The 14871-nt window shown below is 44.2% G+C and overlaps 1 protein-coding gene across 1 annotated transcript in view; it reads left to right on the forward strand.

Annotated features, from left to right (window-relative positions):
* Window positions 1–14871, forward strand: part of MYO1H (myosin IH) — a 15984-nt gene continuing 1113 nt past the window's right edge. Inside the window, exons 1-30 of the mRNA XM_010720221.4 lie at window positions 1–305; window positions 696–811; window positions 1584–1782; window positions 2237–2317; window positions 2739–2918; window positions 3245–3343; window positions 3500–3613; window positions 3834–3905; window positions 4471–4590; window positions 4980–5047; window positions 5346–5451; window positions 5861–5941; window positions 6404–6495; window positions 7919–8013; window positions 8222–8268; window positions 8751–8831; window positions 9294–9399; window positions 9541–9658; window positions 9908–10021; window positions 10457–10533; window positions 10834–10902; window positions 11359–11443; window positions 11643–11802; window positions 11921–12004; window positions 12441–12534; window positions 13010–13065; window positions 13172–13307; window positions 13454–13521; window positions 13882–13979; window positions 14607–14706. Of these exons, the coding sequence (XP_010718523.1) occupies window positions 180–305; window positions 696–811; window positions 1584–1782; window positions 2237–2317; window positions 2739–2918; window positions 3245–3343; window positions 3500–3613; window positions 3834–3905; window positions 4471–4590; window positions 4980–5047; window positions 5346–5451; window positions 5861–5941; window positions 6404–6495; window positions 7919–8013; window positions 8222–8268; window positions 8751–8831; window positions 9294–9399; window positions 9541–9658; window positions 9908–10021; window positions 10457–10533; window positions 10834–10902; window positions 11359–11443; window positions 11643–11802; window positions 11921–12004; window positions 12441–12534; window positions 13010–13065; window positions 13172–13307; window positions 13454–13521; window positions 13882–13979; window positions 14607–14706 (3042 nt within the window). The 5' untranslated portion in view covers window positions 1–179. The remainder of the gene's footprint in view (window positions 306–695; window positions 812–1583; window positions 1783–2236; window positions 2318–2738; window positions 2919–3244; window positions 3344–3499; window positions 3614–3833; window positions 3906–4470; window positions 4591–4979; window positions 5048–5345; window positions 5452–5860; window positions 5942–6403; window positions 6496–7918; window positions 8014–8221; window positions 8269–8750; window positions 8832–9293; window positions 9400–9540; window positions 9659–9907; window positions 10022–10456; window positions 10534–10833; window positions 10903–11358; window positions 11444–11642; window positions 11803–11920; window positions 12005–12440; window positions 12535–13009; window positions 13066–13171; window positions 13308–13453; window positions 13522–13881; window positions 13980–14606; window positions 14707–14871) is intronic.

Below are 14871 nucleotides of genomic sequence, written 5' to 3' on the forward strand. Positions count from 1 at the left end.
TGGGTGCTCATCGATGTGAAACTGCTGACTTTGGAGAAGGTGTTAACAACACACTGGCATTACCTGTACTGGGCTGATCTGGCCCTGAGCTATGGGGAGGTACTGGCTCTCTCCTGAGCCTATACCATGCAACCCTTATGTTGTAGAAGGAAGAGGTGGAAGATAACACCGACATCATCATGGAGGGGGCTCTGATAGCCCGGGACAGAGTTGGGGTGCAGGACTTTGTGCTTCTGGACTCCCACACCAGCGAGGCTGCTTTCCTGAACAACCTCCGCAAGCGATACCAAGAGAACCTCATCTATGTAAGTGCCTGTTTCAGTGTGAGTGCTGCTGAGAGTGCTCTTCCAACTTTGGTTTCACTGAGCATTGAGACAGTAAACCTTGACTGATGTAGCTGCTACCCATCAGAGTGCTCACCCAGTAGAATATCAAAACATAATAATTCTGTTTGCCGTAAGGCTTTGTTTGTTTTATGGTTCCACTCCATTCTTACAGGGTTGATTTTGAAAGTTTAGTGTTGGCTTTGAGGCTTGGAAATGGTGAATTCTGGTTTCTTTTGGTTTTGTTTGTTCTTCTCACAAGTTCTGTGCCATCTTTTCCCAAAATGTTGTGATATACGTGACTCTTCCTCGAGAAGCTCTCTCTCTAGTGATGGCACTGATTTCCCACCTCTATGCATTTTCTCCTTGCAGACGTACATTGGCACTCTTCTTGTATCTGTCAACCCTTACAAAGAGCTGGATATCTACACAGTGACCCAGATGCAGCTTTACCGAGGGGTGAACTTCTTTGAACTGCCACCTCATCTGTAAGTAGAATCCTTAAGACTTCAGCTGATATGAGCATATTGGATGTTGTCCCTGGTGCTGTGTATGAACTACAAGGATGTGTATCCAGAATTGCAAGTCTGGTGGACGTTTATATTCCCATCTTTCTGTAGATAAGGTTGTATTTGTCTTCTAGCTGGCTGTGAAAATGAAAGGGGAACTGAAGGGCTGAGAAATAGTGGTGGGGGACCACAGAGGAAGAAACTCTGAGATAGTCTTGCAGGCAGTTGCAGGACTAGCTCAGTGCTCACGCACAGCTCTGCTTGGGCTTCTGACACGGGGGAGGAAATTGAAAATTTAGAATTCTGAGTTGAAGTCATTTTGGTGTTTGGAAACTTTCAGGTGATTTGAGTGGAGTTGAGGTCGATAGGTTTTGTTTTTATTTTCCTCCTTTTTCTTCTATAGGTGGCATATTTGACAAGGACTCCATTATTATCTTTGTATCTATTTCTATAAGCAGAAGTTGGGTTTTTTGTTCCACTGGAATAAAAACTGGTTCCTCTGACCTGGAAGGAGTCAATAGTGTGTATAAGCAACATTCACCATAAACATACCCAGCCCATTCAAATCCTATTTTGACAGTGGAAGAATAAGCTTTGTCCATCTCTCAGAGGCTGAGAGACCATGGGTAGCAGACTGCTGTTTTGAGCTCTGCTTTCCCAACATGTCCAGTGCTTGAGATGTTAGCTGGGGAGTACGCCCCATTTCTAATGGATGTTTCCCCTCTGAATCCTTCTTGTGACTCTTGTTCAGATATGCCATAGCTGACAACGCCTACCGGGTGATGTGTAGTGAGTACAACAACCATTTCATCCTCATCTCTGGGGAGAGCGGAGCCGGGAAGACGGAGGCTTCCAAGAAGATTTTGCAGTACTATGCGGTCACCTGTCCGACTACAGAGCAGCTGCAGGTCGTCCGTGATCGTCTGCTGCTGTCAAACCCTGTGCTGGAGGTAAAAACTGGATGAATGCAATATAGAAGAGCTGCTGATGGCCTCCTTTCATGAGGCTTTCCTGTCTGTGCACTTGCACTCAGGAATGGACTCTTGTTTTTATGGTTTGCACACATAACATAAATAATAGTGTAAATTAGGCCTCTTGGTAGCACAAGCACTTAACATTTCTAAACATTAAGTGGTATTAAACTTGTTTTTATACAGGAGGATAGCTGAAACTAGGGGTATGAGGAAACTGTAAAATGTACAAAATTTCATCACGATGCTGTTTACAGTCATTCTAGAAAGAGGCATAATTTGTCTAGCTGAGGACAATATTAAAACTATAGAATATATTAGTTTGTGTTTCTTTAATCCCTGTAAATTTAGTAATAGGACTTGACTGCAGCAAACCTTTGTCCTGTTGCATCAAGTTCTCTTTAAGTGACTTAATTTATCTATTTATCCATAGGCTTTTGGAAACGCAAAAACTCTGCGAAACGACAACTCGAGTAGATTTGGGAAATACATGGACATCCAATTTGACTTTAAGGTGAGAACAAACTTAATGAACCGCCGTTCGAACAATCTCTATCAGTGAGCCTCTTGGACGCACACCAGGCAGCACAGGATTTATTAGTTCTTACTAACACTGCAGATTTCTGACCTTATTTTTAGAGGTCTTGCATTTTGTGAGTGAGGTGACTAGTTATATATCCCAAAAGCTTCCTATGTTACAACGCTGCCAGTACTTGATAGGATTTTAATATATGTAGTTGCAAAGGGTGAGTTGCACTAGAGGACAGGAAACTCTTTGGATATATCTGAAATTGCTGGTGGATACTATCCCTGAAATAGAAGGCAGCAGGAAAGAAACAGTGCATCTCCTGATGCTGCTGCTTGCTCCTACATTGGTTGAACAGCCATCTTGATGTCACCTTTCTGGTGTTGGTCTACCTGCTTCATTTTGCTAGGGAGCTCCAGTGGGAGGGCACATCCTCAGTTATCTGATTGAGAAATCCCGAGTTGTCCATCAAAACCACGGAGAGAGGAATTTCCACATCTTCTACCAATTATTAGAGGGTGGAGAGAAGGATCTTCTCTGCTGGCTTGGGCTGGAGCGTAACCCTCAGAAGTATGCTTATCTCATCCAGGTCAGTGAGAATTTGGCTATCTCTCTATTTTATGTCTGGAATTGTAGGGATCTTTTATTACTGTAAAAACAGAAGATGGCTGCAAGCCTGTGCTATTCACAACACTCCGCCATTTGGTGGTAATTGCTATCCAAGTGCCATGTTTCAAGTAATTGTTGCTGAAAGAGCTGATCAAATGAGTTTGGTTTCAGGTTTAGGAGTTCAATAACCTTCCTAGACAGCTGCAGACTGCATCCATACAAGCTGAGGAAACGAAGTATTATAGCCAGGCTGCATTTGTTGATAAAATCACTTCACTACTGAAATTTAGTAATTCTTTCTTCTAGGGTCGATGTGCCAAAGTGTTTTCTATTAATGACAAGAACGACTGGAAAATAGTCCGCAAAGCTTTTTCTATCATTGACTTCACTGAAAAAGACTTGGAGGTATGGAAGTCAAAAGTCCATCCAGTTGATGGAAAGTGTCTTGGTTGGAAGATGTGTCTAAGGACTGAGATGTGTTTATGAGCATGTGCAGAAAATTGGCACTGCTCCATGGAGATGTAGGAACTTGTTTTCTAACGGTGTATCTCCCATTATTAGCATCTTTTTGGAATAGTTGCTAGTGTCCTGCACCTTGGGAACATTCAGTTTGAAGAAGATAGCAATGGACATGCCATCATTCGCAACGGCACTCAGATCAAGTGGATTTCAAAGGTATCTCCCACCTCCTAGATAGTATCAGCAAAACAAATAGTATAAAGAAAGCCTTAACTTTGTTTCTTTGGGTCTGTTCACGGCAGTGGAATGATAGCAAGAACTGGGTGTTTGTATAGCTGTAAACAAAAACTGTAGGAGATGTGCCCTAGTGATCACACGGTACTGTTTAAGCAGTCTCCTGCTGCCCATACTGAGAGCAGTATTTATTTCTCTACAGCTCCTGGGTGTCCACTTGTCCATTCTGCAGGAAGCCCTCACCCATCGGAAGATTGAAGCCCGCTCTGAAGAGGTACTGAGCAGCTGGAACCAGTGCAGGGACAGATGAAGAGCTCTGCTCACAGTGGTGTTTCAACTGAAACAGATTAATTTGGCTGTCCTTCTCCTTATCCGTATTACCTTGCCATTCTAGCCTGAGACTTTAATAGGGCGACTACTTTAGTTTTGAATACTCTGGCTGAATGAACTGGTAATTACTAGAAAGCCAGGAACAGGGACTTGCAAGCAGCCATGTGTTTGAGCCAAACAATTTCCATTTGTTTAGTTCCTGGAATGCTTCTTGGGAAACCAGACAGCAGAAATAGAGAAAGGCATTGTATGAACTGTTCTTTGAGCAGTTTATAATATAAACTAAAAGAAATGAGGAAAGGCACTCCCAGTTCTCTGATGTTTAGTACTTTCCAAAATGTAGTATTGCAATCCTGCTGACATGGAGATGCACCAGACTGAAATATAACAGCAAGCAAAGCTGTAGGTAGAGCTACTGGTTCTCCGTGCCAGAAGCATGAGCTAGTTTTGCAGAAGTTTGCTGTGATGAGGTATGTTCTTTATTGCATCTGGTATATTTTTATTTTTAGGTCTTAAGTCCATTGAATGTCGATCTGGCATTCTATGCTCGGGATGCTGTAGCAAAGGCAATTTACGGACGGACTTTCACTTGGCTGGTCAACAAAATTAATGGCTCCTTAGCCAACAAGGTTGGTTCCTTGTCTGGTCTCCTCCTACAATCTTGGAGCTCCTCCAGTAAGGCCCAACAGCATACGTGAGCAAATACCACACACACTCAGTAATGTAGGATCGTCCCACAGCTCTGAGTTGAAAAACTCTAAAGCTAGGTAAGAAGTGTAGAAGTTGGTCTGTTAAATACTTCTTGTACTGAGTTTCCTGCCTCAGTGTGTCCACTCGTGGTGGTGATGGGTTTGTGGTTGGACTTGATGACCTTACAGGTCATTTCCAACCTTAATGGTGCTGTGATTTACTCCTTTGGCATCTCAAAGTAGAAGTTTAAAAAAGAAGAAAGCAACACAAAACTGTGCAGGGAAGAAATGTTAGCTGAAGCAAGAGTTACAAGTTGTGTCTTTAACAGGATTCAACTCGTAAGACTGTTATTGGCCTGCTGGATATCTATGGCTTTGAAGTGCTGGACACGAACAGGTAACAGCAGTTTCTGAGAATGGGGGGCAATCTGTCCTTGTGGCAGTGGGAGTGTGTGCTGAATCCTACGGGACTTCTTGAACATAGTCTTGTCCCAGCAAAACAAGAAAGGTGGCTGCAAATGCACTGGGTTAGCTCAGTAAGTAAATAAAAGTCTTGTTGCTTTTTAATAAAAATTCTGAGGCTTAATCTGTAGAGAACTGGACTGTTTGATTAGAAAACAGGAGGAGGAGGTGGGAGAAGTAGAACTGTGTCCGTGAAGCAATTAAAAAATATTTCTCGTTTAACAACTCTGAAGCTTTGAGCAGTTCTGTATTAATTACTGCAATGAGAAACTCCAGCAACTGTTGATTGAGATGACCTTGAAGGCAGAGCAGGAGGAGTATGAAATGGAAGGAATAGAGGTAATTCATTTTTCTGCACCCTTTTGTTTCCTTTGAACAGCCACTGCATGCATTGCTTTTGATCATCAATGAAGAAGGCACCTTGCCTGTCTCAATTGCAATGTTTCCTCGGGCCCATGGGGAAAGCTATACTTTGAGTACATGCATGGTCTCATTTTAAATCCTTTTAAAAGGATTTAAGCTTTTAAATCTAAGCTTATTCTGCTTCAAAATACCTTGCATTCTGTCTACCAAGGAGATCGTTCCCAAATCTGTAGAGTTCATTTTTGCATTGCTCCTGTGAGAGGTGTAAGATAGCCAAGGATCTCATTCTGTAACCCTTTTGAAGTTTAATTTGGCCTAGACTTAATTCACATCTCTGGAAGGGGAAGAACATTCCCCAGTGTCGTCTTTCTCCTCTTATTTCCAGTGGGAACCAATTCCGTATTTTAACAACAAGATCATCTGTGACTTGGTTGAGCAGAAGCATAAAGGAATAATTTCCATTCTGGTTTGTACTACTTAAATTATTGTGCTTGCCTGTGCTCTGTTGTAGTGGTTCATAATCAGTTCTAATTATCTGGTGGTTCTGTGTTATTCAGGATCTAAACAAATAGACCTTGTAAACAAAGGCTGATTCATCCAGATAAAAAATCCTGTAAGTCTGTCTGGATTTTGGGTCTAGTTATGTCATCTTTTTATTTAAAGGGGCTATAAACAATAAAGGATGAGTCAGAGCATTGCCAAATCTGAAAGAAAATGGCAGATCTGATTTATCTTGATTTATTCTGTTAGTTCTACTGATATCAGATAAGCAGAACTCCATGTTTAACCAGGAAACTGCTTGCATTGGGCAGACCTCGTTAAATCGTAACCAGAGTCTTTAGTTTTGCTGACCAATGTGGTGCTAAATGTTACTGAGGAGGGAATTGTCTGTTCAGAGCATCCTTCTATCTGGTGCCTGCTCTTTCAGGATGAAGAGTGCTTACGACCTGGTGAAGCAACTGACTTGAGCTTCTTGGAAAAGCTGGAAGAGAAAGTAGGAGACCATGCCCACTTCGTGACGTATGCATTTATGCTTTGCATTCTACCACAAAGGAAACTTTCCCATCTTTTACCCATAACAGAGCAGAAGTTGGGCTCAATTCTTATGGGTCTCTTCCAGCTCAGGGTGTTCTGTGGTTCTGTGAGTACTGGGGGAGGAAAATGTTTTCCTCTGTACTAGAGAAAATCAAGCGGCCTGTCTGTCGTCTACCACTGTAATGCTCTAATGTCTGGAGGTATTAAGTAGGTTGTACTGGGGAGTCTTGCTTCGTTCTGCACTTGTATGTATTTTGCAAAAAGAAAAAAAAAAAAAAAGAAAGAAAAGGGGCTGACTTTGAAAATATTGGATTGCTTTGTCCCCTGCTGAGCAGGGAAAGCTGTAGGTATTGTGAGAGGAGCCTAAGACCCCAGAGCTGTATGGTGGATGTAGGTAATTTTTTCAAGAATCCATTTGGATATATATGTGAGCTTTAGATCTGAAGAGGAAAGAAAGATACCTTTGTTTGCATTCCCCCAAATGATCAGTACTTCAGTCAGGACTCAGTTTGCTATTTGCAGATCCTGTTTTGCTGGCTAACGCGTTGATGCGAGGCTGTTCTGGCAGTTCCCAGCAGAGCCCTGCTGAAAGGCTTCTGCTCATCATCGGTTCAGAGTCATGCTGCTGAATTGTCACTTTCTACTTTTCTGATCATCAAAGCAGAGTGGAAAATCTGTAGCCAACTTCCTCATTGCTGCAGTGTGCCCTAAGACTGCTCTGTGTGATTAGAAGTGTAAAACAGAAACATTAGCACTACTTAAGTAGGAGCTGTACTTGGCAATGCTCTTGGAACAAAACGTTTGATGTACTCGTGTGCTATTGTGACACAGCTCTGTGCTGTTAGTGACTGCTTGCAAAGCTGAGATTTATACTGTGAAGTTGCTCTTTTTCTTCCCAGTCCTTACTTTCTAATATTTCCTGCTGTTCTTTATAACTCTGATTCTTCCTTATTTCTATTCTTGTCCCTAGGGTACTGTTTCTCAAACAATGCTTTTCCTCTGGTTTAGGTTTGAAGTTGAGGAAAGTTGTGCTCTTCTTAGCATGTAGGCTATGAGAATGTATTTAAATGAATGTTATAGGGAGAAGCCATCTTCCAGGCAGAGTGATCATTGCCAAATGGCAATGGATGCTTTGCAGATGGATTGAAGACTTTGCGGTCAATGATTCCCATTCCCTAGCACTAAATTGGCTGTAAGCTGTTCAGAAAGGAGAGGCAGTTCTTTTGATTATGGGCCGTAACTGTATCATATCAGCCACGCTGATAGGAACAGACACTTAGACTTCCAGTTGTTACACAGCCGCTTTTTGCACGGGTGTCTTTCTACAGGCTGAAGAAATCTGCTGTTTTCTCTTTTTTTTTTTTTTTTTTTGCTTTTTGTCTTTTTTTTTTTTTTTACCTCCCTGTAGTCGCAAGCTTGCAGATCAGAAAACACGAAAGTCCATTGACTGGGTGGATTTCCGCCTCCTGCACTACGCAGGGGAAGTCACGTACTGTGCAGTTGGTGAGTGTGACCGAGGAGCTGCTCTGGAGGTTACTTGCACGCTTATGCCAATGTGGCAGATGGAATGTGGGCACTGAGTCCACGCGAGGGTGCTATCCACACGGTGTGCTGGGCCCTTGGGGTGGCACCCTGCTGCTTCCCAGTAAAGCCAGTGCTTGCCCATGTGTGCAAGAGCATTCTAATGGAACAAAGCCTTTTTTCTCTTCAGGATTTCTGGAAAAGAACAATGATCTCCTGTACAGAAACCTGAAAGAGGTAAGAGCGATAAAAGAGGATGCTCTTTCCCCTAAGCATCTTGCTAGAAGTGATGTTTTGCAGAAGCTATATTTAATCTCGGTAGCAATCAGGTACATATGTTTCCCCTTAGCATTTGACATTCCTCTGAAACCTGTCTATATAAAAGAGCACTGTCCTCCATTGAAATCTAGATCAGTGCAAAGGCTTTTATTGGACAGTACAGCAGCTTCGTGCTGGAGCCATAGGTGTCCTCGTGACCTGAACTTGGGAAATCGGGCTGCTTCTGGCCTTCAACTTTGTACATCTGTCTTCAGTGCAGAGCTGGCTGTCCTAGCAGACAGCTGATTTCTGGCTCCAGAGCTGTGTGTGTGAAGGGGTCTCTTCTAGGTTTAGCTTCTAGCACTGGAGTCTGTTGCTTGAATCTGTGCTGTGTGTCCTTAATGGCGCCCTAGGAAGGCATGTATGCTAAATATGACAGTTTCTCACTGACTGTGTTTCAGGTGCTGTGCAACTCTAAAAATGGAATCATTAGAGACTGCTTTTTACTGTCAGAACTGGACAGCAGGAGGAGGCCAGAGACTGTGAGTGTAATGTTCAGTCTAAACTTTGAGCGTTGGCTTAACTTCCTAAGTCTGCATTTCCTTGTCTTTGCTCCTGAATTCAGTGCATTTGCTTTATTTTTGAGATTTTTTTTTTAGCTTTCTTGTTGGGGAACAGATATGTTGCTGAGACAGCAGCAAGCAGTGTGGCATAGCTTGCTATTGTTATTAATGCATCATTCTAAAATGAGCTCTGAGCACAGCATCCAGCAGCCTCCGGTTTCTGAAGGGCTACCTTGCGTGTCCAGATGTATGGCAGAGACTCAAATTCTCCAGCTAAGCACTCTGTCCAGTTAGCTCATGATTAACTATGTTTCTAAATCGTGCTAATGCAGATGTCAGCCTTTCTCTTGGCTTTGAGAGGAGCGCAGTGAATGAGTTGACTTCAATCCTGCAGTGCTTGAGTTTCAAAGCTGAGATGTCTTTCTCTCAATGTCATCTTAGGTTGCAACCCAGTTCAAAAACAGCCTAATGAGTCTGATAGAAATCCTGATGTCCAAGGAGCCTTCTTACATCCGATGCATTAAACCAAATGAGAACAAGGAACCTGGTAAGGCATTAGGCTCGGTGCACTGTTGAAGTAATGGAATGAGAAGGTGCAGGGTAATTTCTTCCGTATCTCTCCCAGTATATTGATAAGTGAATGAGATTTCACATATAGTATTTATCAGTGAATGTGTGTTTACTGCAGGGATGTTTGATGATTGCCTGATCCGGCATCAGGTGAAATACCTGGGTCTGATGGAGCACCTGCGTGTGAGACGGGCTGGCTTTGCGTATCGGCGCAAGTATGAGCACTTCTTGCAAAGGTGAGCAGAGCTGTTTTCCTGTACAGCCAGAATCTGCCTTCCCATGGGGCTTCAGAGCAGGTTTATTTAAATGTCTGGTCCTGGTTCTAGGCACTGGGCTTTTCCTCTGCACCAAACATGACATTCATAGGTGGCTTTGATCTGTACCCGTGTTGATCTACTTTGAATGAAGAATAGGAACTGGGGGCTGCTCAGGGAGAAATGCCTCAACATCGATTTACTCATAGTGATGTCCTGATGATCTTTCAGATATAAATCCCTGTGTCCTGCTACCTGGCCGCACTGGCACGGGCCTGCAGCTGAAGGTGTGGAGAGGCTTATCAAGCACATAGGTTATAAACCTGAGGAATACAAACTGGGAAGGTAAACTTCTTTCTCTAGTTCTTATCTGTGTTGGTTGGCTGCACAGTGCTTGCCATTCTGATTGTTCTGTCTGTGACCGTGAACCCAGAGAGCTGCAAGATGTGGCATTGTGAAGCAGGTCCCTTAACTTGGTTTTTGTCTGGCCACGTGAATTGAGCGGAGCTACCTGGGTCTGCAAGCCTGAGGGTTTCTTCTTAATGACCTTAAAACAGGGCAAAGTAAACTCACTCTGAAGGTGTGGGGCAAGGAGTCTCAGAGATGTGCATCCCCACTTGCTTTTCACACTTTTGTGTTTCTATGGGACTTGAGTCCAGCCTAGTTTCTTCCTCCTCTGGGTTAGGAGGAATGGGTTCCTTTGGCTCAGCACCAGACCCTGCTCGTCCAAGGCAATGCAGGCTCACTGTGAATAACCTGTTCCTGGTCTCTTTTTTTCAGAACCAAAATATTCATTCGTTTCCCAAAGACTCTGTTTGCTACTGAAGATGCATTTGAAATAAGAAAGCACATGTTAGGTATGGTTCCAGTTCTCTTTATCATATAGACAGATAAGCAGAGGCTGAGTGGGCAGTGTTTGTGGGCTCTGGATGCACAGAGATGAGAGCTGAGACTCGTGGTCCTGAGTGTTACCTGATTGTAACTGCTTGAATCTCCGTGCTGAAGAATGTTCTATGCAGGCTACCTTTGTTCCTGCTTTGTTAGTCCTTCGTACCTGGTTGTGCAGGAATTCCCATGTCTGATCATTGGGATTAGGAGCTGTGCCCTCAATCTCAGGGATCTTGTTAGGTATAAGCATGTTTCTGCTTCTTTGCCAGTTTCAAGACTACAAGCCAAATATAAAGGACGCCTCGGGAAGAGAGACTACCAGAAAAAGAGAAAAGCAGGTATGGGCTCTGGAATTGAGGGTTTTCTCTCAGGGCTGTTTTCTGGTAGAAGCTTATAGCCTTGAAGTCATGAATCTATTTTCTTGTGGGTAGAAATTTTTGCTTCTGTGGGTGTTATGTTCACTAATGGCCTGAGGTTGCTCCAGGAGAGGTTCAGGTTGGATAATGGGAACAATTCCTTCTCCCAAAGAGCAGTCAGGCACTGGCTGCCCAGGGATGTGGTGGGGTCATTGTCCCTAGAGGTGTTCTGGAAACGTGGAGCTGTGGCACTGAGGTATGTGGTTAATGGGCATGGGGTGGGGTTGGGCTTGGGGATCTTGGAGGTCTCCTCCAACCTTAACATTCTACAGTTCTGTAAAGATCAGCTGAAGGGAAGAGACAGGTATAACTCCTGCCCCATGAATTTGAAGGACAGCATGGCACGGGATCTCTGGTACTAAAGCATGACTCTTGCAGCTATCAAGCTGGAGGCTTGTTGGCGAGGAGTGCTGGCACGGAAGGAGGCCAAGAAGAGGACCTGGGCTGTTGAGATCATCAGGAAGTAACTATCCCCACGGGGAGGGCTGCAGGTGGTGGGTCACAGCGTGATTGTGGCTCCTGGGCAGGGAAACTAAGGCACCTTCATGCCTGTTGCTAAACTGTTCCTACTATTAGCCCGTTATGTATCTCTTGTGATGACTGCCTTGAACTTCCATGATTTGAGTGCAATGTGGAAGTCCTGATTTGGATATTTCCTGTAGATTCATAAAGGGTTTCATCAATCGGAAGAAACCTCTGTGCCCAGAGAACATTGAATTTGTGCGGCTTGTGCAGTACAAATACCTCATGAAGCTCAGAGACCACATCCCCAGAAATGTCTTGGACAAGAGCTGGCTCCAACCTCCTTCTATCCTGGAAGAGGTGAGGTTTGCTGCAGGTCTCTCTTGTGCACTGACCTTGCCTAGATTGTAAAGCTGCTTTGACAACCGCATTTCCTTCTTGATCTTTTTATTGCTTTTTTTTTTTTTTTGTGATGTAGATATCTGAGATGCTACAGAAAATGTGTACTAGGAACCTAGTACGGAAGTACTGCCGAGGTCTCACTCCTGAGAGGAAAGTGCAGGTAACTAATGCATGGGTTGCAAATGTACAGGTTGGAAGTTGCTGCACACGTGTGATGTGTGTAAATTGCCCCCAGTGCAAGCTGTTCTTTCTGACAGCCACTGCTGCTTCTGCTGAGCAAATGCTTCTGAGCCTGGGATTGTAACATACAGGGCAGTTCCACAGATGCATAGGTCTTAATCTTGTGACGTTAAATTTGAACATCATCTGAGTGGAACAGATCCATAGCAAGAGGGTCTTTAAGGCTGTTTAGTTCTTATTATGTCTTTACTTAGTATAATTCAGGAACAAACTAATGAAGAAAAGCAGTTTTCATTTGACCCAAGTTGCACAAGTGAGAGGACAGTGCTATCCATATCTTACACTACACTATATGCTACAACTGTTGCTGCTCATGGAGAAACTGAGAGGGTAAGGAGCGTTCCTTCTCTTAACAGTTACAGCAAAAAGCTGTCACAAGTGCCATTTTCAGAGGAAAGAAGGAGGGCTACCAGCAGAGCATAAACCTGCCCTTTGCGGACACTCGATTGAGTGAGTACATGTGCTGGGACCCCACCATTCCAATTCCTTTGTCCCATTGTGTTTGGTGGCTGCTGACAATCGGTGCCCCTTGCATCAGGCTGGAGTACTTGAAATCCCTTTTTAAGCTAGAAACCCAAGGAAAAAAAGGCTGGGACTGATGGGGATGTGTGTGTACAGTGCTGAATGGAGCAGAGCTGGTTGCTGCAGTGCTGTGTGGGGATCCGGCCCCAAGGTCTGGAGCTGCTGGGGGAGGAAATGTGAGCTTGGGGGATCTGTTCTGTTGGTGCAAAACATGCTGAGGGCAAAACATTGCTGAAGTTGACTTAAGAGTGGTTTTCTAATCCATCAATCTAAAATTGATGGGACAATGGGACAAGGATTAATGGGGTTGAGGCAATGAATGCAGCTGTTTTGGTGTTCCCAAGACTGATGGATCAGCGGTCTGCCACCTACATTCACTTCTTCTTTCTGGTTTGGTCCACAGAAGAGACGGATATAAACCCCAAAGTTCTGCAGCTCATACAGGGCGAGAAGGTGAAGGTAAGGAAAGAAAACTGGAGCTCAGCAGCTGTGTCCACATCCCAGGCCCTGCAGCCCAATCTAATGCCACAGAGGGAGGTGCTGATTCCCAGCTCCTTATTCACAGTATGCAACTCCCGTGGTCAAATACGACAGGAATGGCTTCAAAGCACGGGAGCGCCTGCTGGTTCTGACCCAGTCCTCGGCGTACGTGGTGGAAATGGCCAAGATCAAGCAGAAAATAGACTATGCCACTTTGAAAGGTAACAGTGCAAATCCAAGTGGGGCTGCTTCTGTTGCTTGGTCTGTCCAAGGCGCTGGAAAAAGGATGCTTGAAGCAGTGCTCTCTCTGAGAACACTTTTTTTGCTGCAGAATGGCCAGAACAGCTGTGTGTTGGTTGTTCTGCAGGTATTTCTACCAGTAATCTGGGTGATGGGATTGTGGTCATCCATGTTCCCGAGGACAACAAACAAAAGGTAGAAAGATGAAATATCACTAATTTGTGGTTAGAAACAAATGTCTTGTGGCTGATGCTTCTAATATTTCCTTTAAAATACTCAAATATGTGATAATCAGGGTTTATTAATTCATGGTCATCTCTACTTTTGAATTCTTGTTGCTTTACCATGAAAGCATTCTCTTCCCTTTTCAGAGCCAAAGTTGCTACAAATCCTAAATAGGCTCTGGAATGGATGTTTAACTAATCAGACTTGTGGGTGGCCGTTGTTCTGCAGCCAGGGCTGTGCAGAAAGGATTCCTCTGAACACACAACTGCTGGCTGGGTTACATGTGGGTACGTTGCCTACTGATCCTCGTGCCCCTCTTTTTGCTTTCAGGGAGATGTGATACTTCAGTGTGAACATATCTTTGAGACAGTCACTAAGCTCTGCATGCTGGCCAACAAGCAGAACCTTGTTAAAGTTGTGAAGGGAAGGTAAGGAAGACGGTCAGCATGACCTGCTATGTTTGTTTTCTGCTGCTGTGACCTGGGCCTGAGGTTGTGGGCTCAGTGTTCTCCCAGCAGATCCCATTAGTGCTGGCTCTGTCTGAGGACAGCCTGCGGGGCTGAGCTGGGGGTCACTTTGGGATAAATGCTTCTCCCTGAACTCAGAAGGCCTCCAATTGTGATGGCTGAGTACGGGAGCCTCCTCGGTCACACCAGCTAAAAGCAGGTGGATGCAGTCCATCTCTTCAGTCTATGCAGAAATTGGAACTGGCATATGAAACCTGCACTTCTGTTCCAGCTTTTCTCTCTGGCCTTTGCATTTCAATTGTAATTGGATTCTTTCTGTTCAGTGGTCTTCTCCAGGTCAGATCTGCTTATCTTCTAATGCTTAATTGCTCCAGGAAAATTCAGGTGCCCAGACCAGGCAGGCATGCTCCATTCATCAAACCCTCTTGGGCTGTATGGTATAATGCAATTGTTTAGGAAATTTACCTAAGCTGAAGGGCTCTGATCTTCTAATCTAACGAGATTTGCTAAGGGAACAGAAATAAAGTGGGCTTAGAGCAAAGCCTATTGTGAGGAAAGCATTGCAGAAGTAATTGTCTGTGTTTGCAGCCTTCGGTTTCGCATTGGCTCTGGGAAGGAAGGGACAATGGTGTTTGCTGTTGGGCCGGAGCCCCATGTCTTTAAAGCCAAAGATGGACAGCTTACAGTGGTAAGGCCTCATCAGGGCACTGAGAGTGTGGTTTTGGCTTTTCCCTCTGATGCTCAACCCTTATGAGAAACACAGTTAAGTCCCAGAAAGCAGCCTTGCAAGAGAGTTGTCTTTGTGAAGCAGTTGTTAAATAGGAATCTCAAGGACACACAGTTTGTATTTAAC

The sequence above is a fragment of the Meleagris gallopavo genome, chromosome 17 (genome assembly GCF_905368555.1).
Source record: "Meleagris gallopavo chromosome 17, MGAL_WU_HG_1.1, whole genome shotgun sequence".
Taxonomy (NCBI): Eukaryota; Metazoa; Chordata; class Aves; order Galliformes; family Phasianidae; genus Meleagris; species Meleagris gallopavo.